This window comes from Merops nubicus, unplaced genomic scaffold (assembly GCF_000691845.1).
Source record: "Merops nubicus isolate BGI_N331 unplaced genomic scaffold, ASM69184v1 scaffold11388, whole genome shotgun sequence".
Classification (NCBI taxonomy): domain Eukaryota; kingdom Metazoa; phylum Chordata; class Aves; order Coraciiformes; family Meropidae; genus Merops; species Merops nubicus.
In genome coordinates this window covers 59,619-61,315 of record NW_008627772.1, presented here as the reverse complement: position 1 = coordinate 61,315, position 1,697 = coordinate 59,619, and the positions used below count along the sequence as shown (strand labels likewise).

The window sequence follows — 1,697 nt, the reverse complement described above, 5'->3', positions numbered from 1 at the left end:
AGAGGAGGCTGAGGAGAGACCTTACTGGCCTCTGCATCCCCCTGAAAGGAGGTTGGACTGAGGGGGATGTTGGCCTCCTCTCCCAGGTAACTTGCAATAGAACAAGAGGAAATGGGTTTAAATTATGCCAGGGAAGGTTTAGATTGGATATTGGGGATAATTTCTTTCCTGCCAGAGTGGTGAGGCACTGGAACAGGCTGCACAGGCAGGTGGGGGAGGCCCCATCCCTGGGGGGGTTCAAAAAATATGTGGACATGTTACTTCAGGGCATGGTTTAATGGTCATGGTAGTGTTAGGTTGATGTTTGGACCTGATGATCTTGGAGGTCTTTTCCAACCTTTACGATTCTGTGTGTGGGGCTGAGCAAGGTTGAGTTAGAAATGGGCTTGTGCTGGGCTAGTGTTGAGGGAGATACAGGGCACCTGTGTGGGGTGGAGCTGGAGAAGGTTTGGTCATGCTGGAGTCCTAGGAGCTGGGGTCCCCTTACACCCTGAGGGGGGTGGTGTTTTGGGCAGGCACCCCTGTGCTCCCTGCGGTGGGACTCCACAGTGAGCACCATCTGATAGCTACATTACTGCTACTCCCACTTGGTTGCTCAGAGAAACTGAGGCTGAACACCTGCAAACCAAGTGGCTGACTTCATGTTTCTGTGTACTTCTGGAAGCTGCTGGCAAATTCTGCAGTGTCTGAGGTGCTGCTGCAGGTCAGGAGGTGGTTATGAGAACTACCAGTAACTCAGGATCCTGTTCAAGATTGTTGCCTTATTGGATCAAAAAGCACTGACATCAGGCTTTTAGTAATCAAAGTATTTAATATTTTCTTTTTTTTAGCATTTAGCACATGGATGTTTTTGGTAAGTTTTGGGATAGACCTGCATTTTTTTGAACATTTGGGAGGTACAGGCAAATTTTGGTTTGAATCTCAGATGGGAAACCTTTAGTGGGAGCAGCAAGCTGTCTCCCCTCATTGGCTGCACAGACTCTTTCCTTGAATATCTTAGAGCTTTGAGGCAGCCGGCTGTTTTTGTGCATTTCATGTAAATTTTTTGCTTGTTTCTCCTCTACTTCTCTGCAGGAAATATGGGCATTGCTTTTTGGGATGGGATAGAGAGGGAACGAAGAGAAATTTCTTTTTTCATAGTGTTTGAGAGTAAAATGTACTGTTATTGAGGTGTGTTTTATGAAAAAAAAATTATTTTTATTAAAATCTTATTATTTTAACCAGTAATTTTAATAATAAATTTTAAAAGAAAATATATTTTTTTTCCCAGTGTTATACTTCCCCTGCCAGAGAATGTGAAGGAATATTTGCTAGATGATGGGACCCTTGTGGTTTCTGGAAGGTAAGGAGTGTGTTCCCCCTCACCCTTCAAGGATTAATTTTATATTCAGAGCTTTGTGTTGTGTACACATGCTATGTTTTGCACAATGAGCTTTTAAAATTTGACCAGTCTGGCTGCAGTAACCCTCCTGCTGTATGAGCATGTGAATGGCTGACTGTTGCTGTTAGTAAAACCTGACTTGCTGGTGCCTGATGTATATCCTGAATTCCATTAAATACAGTTGATTTTAGACCAAATAGAAGCAGTTCTTTCATTTTTTTTGTCCCCTTTCTTTGTGGGGTCTACCAGTGTGGGGTGCACAGCTGCTGGTTGGTGTTTGGTTGTTCTGATGCAGTTAGCTCCATCTCAGAGGCTT

At 44.0% G+C, this 1,697-nt stretch overlaps 1 protein-coding gene across 1 annotated transcript in view; it reads left to right on the top strand.

Moving 5' to 3' along the window:
• Window positions 1-1,270: 1,270 nt before the first annotated feature.
• Window positions 1,271-1,697, top strand: part of CDC123 (cell division cycle 123) — a gene marked incomplete at its 5' end in the record, with an annotated part of 31,041 nt that continues 30,614 nt past the window's right edge. The window contains one exon of the mRNA XM_008946448.1: window positions 1,271-1,342. Coding sequence (XP_008944696.1) covers window positions 1,271-1,342 — 72 coding nt within the window. The remainder of the gene's footprint in view (window positions 1,343-1,697) is intronic.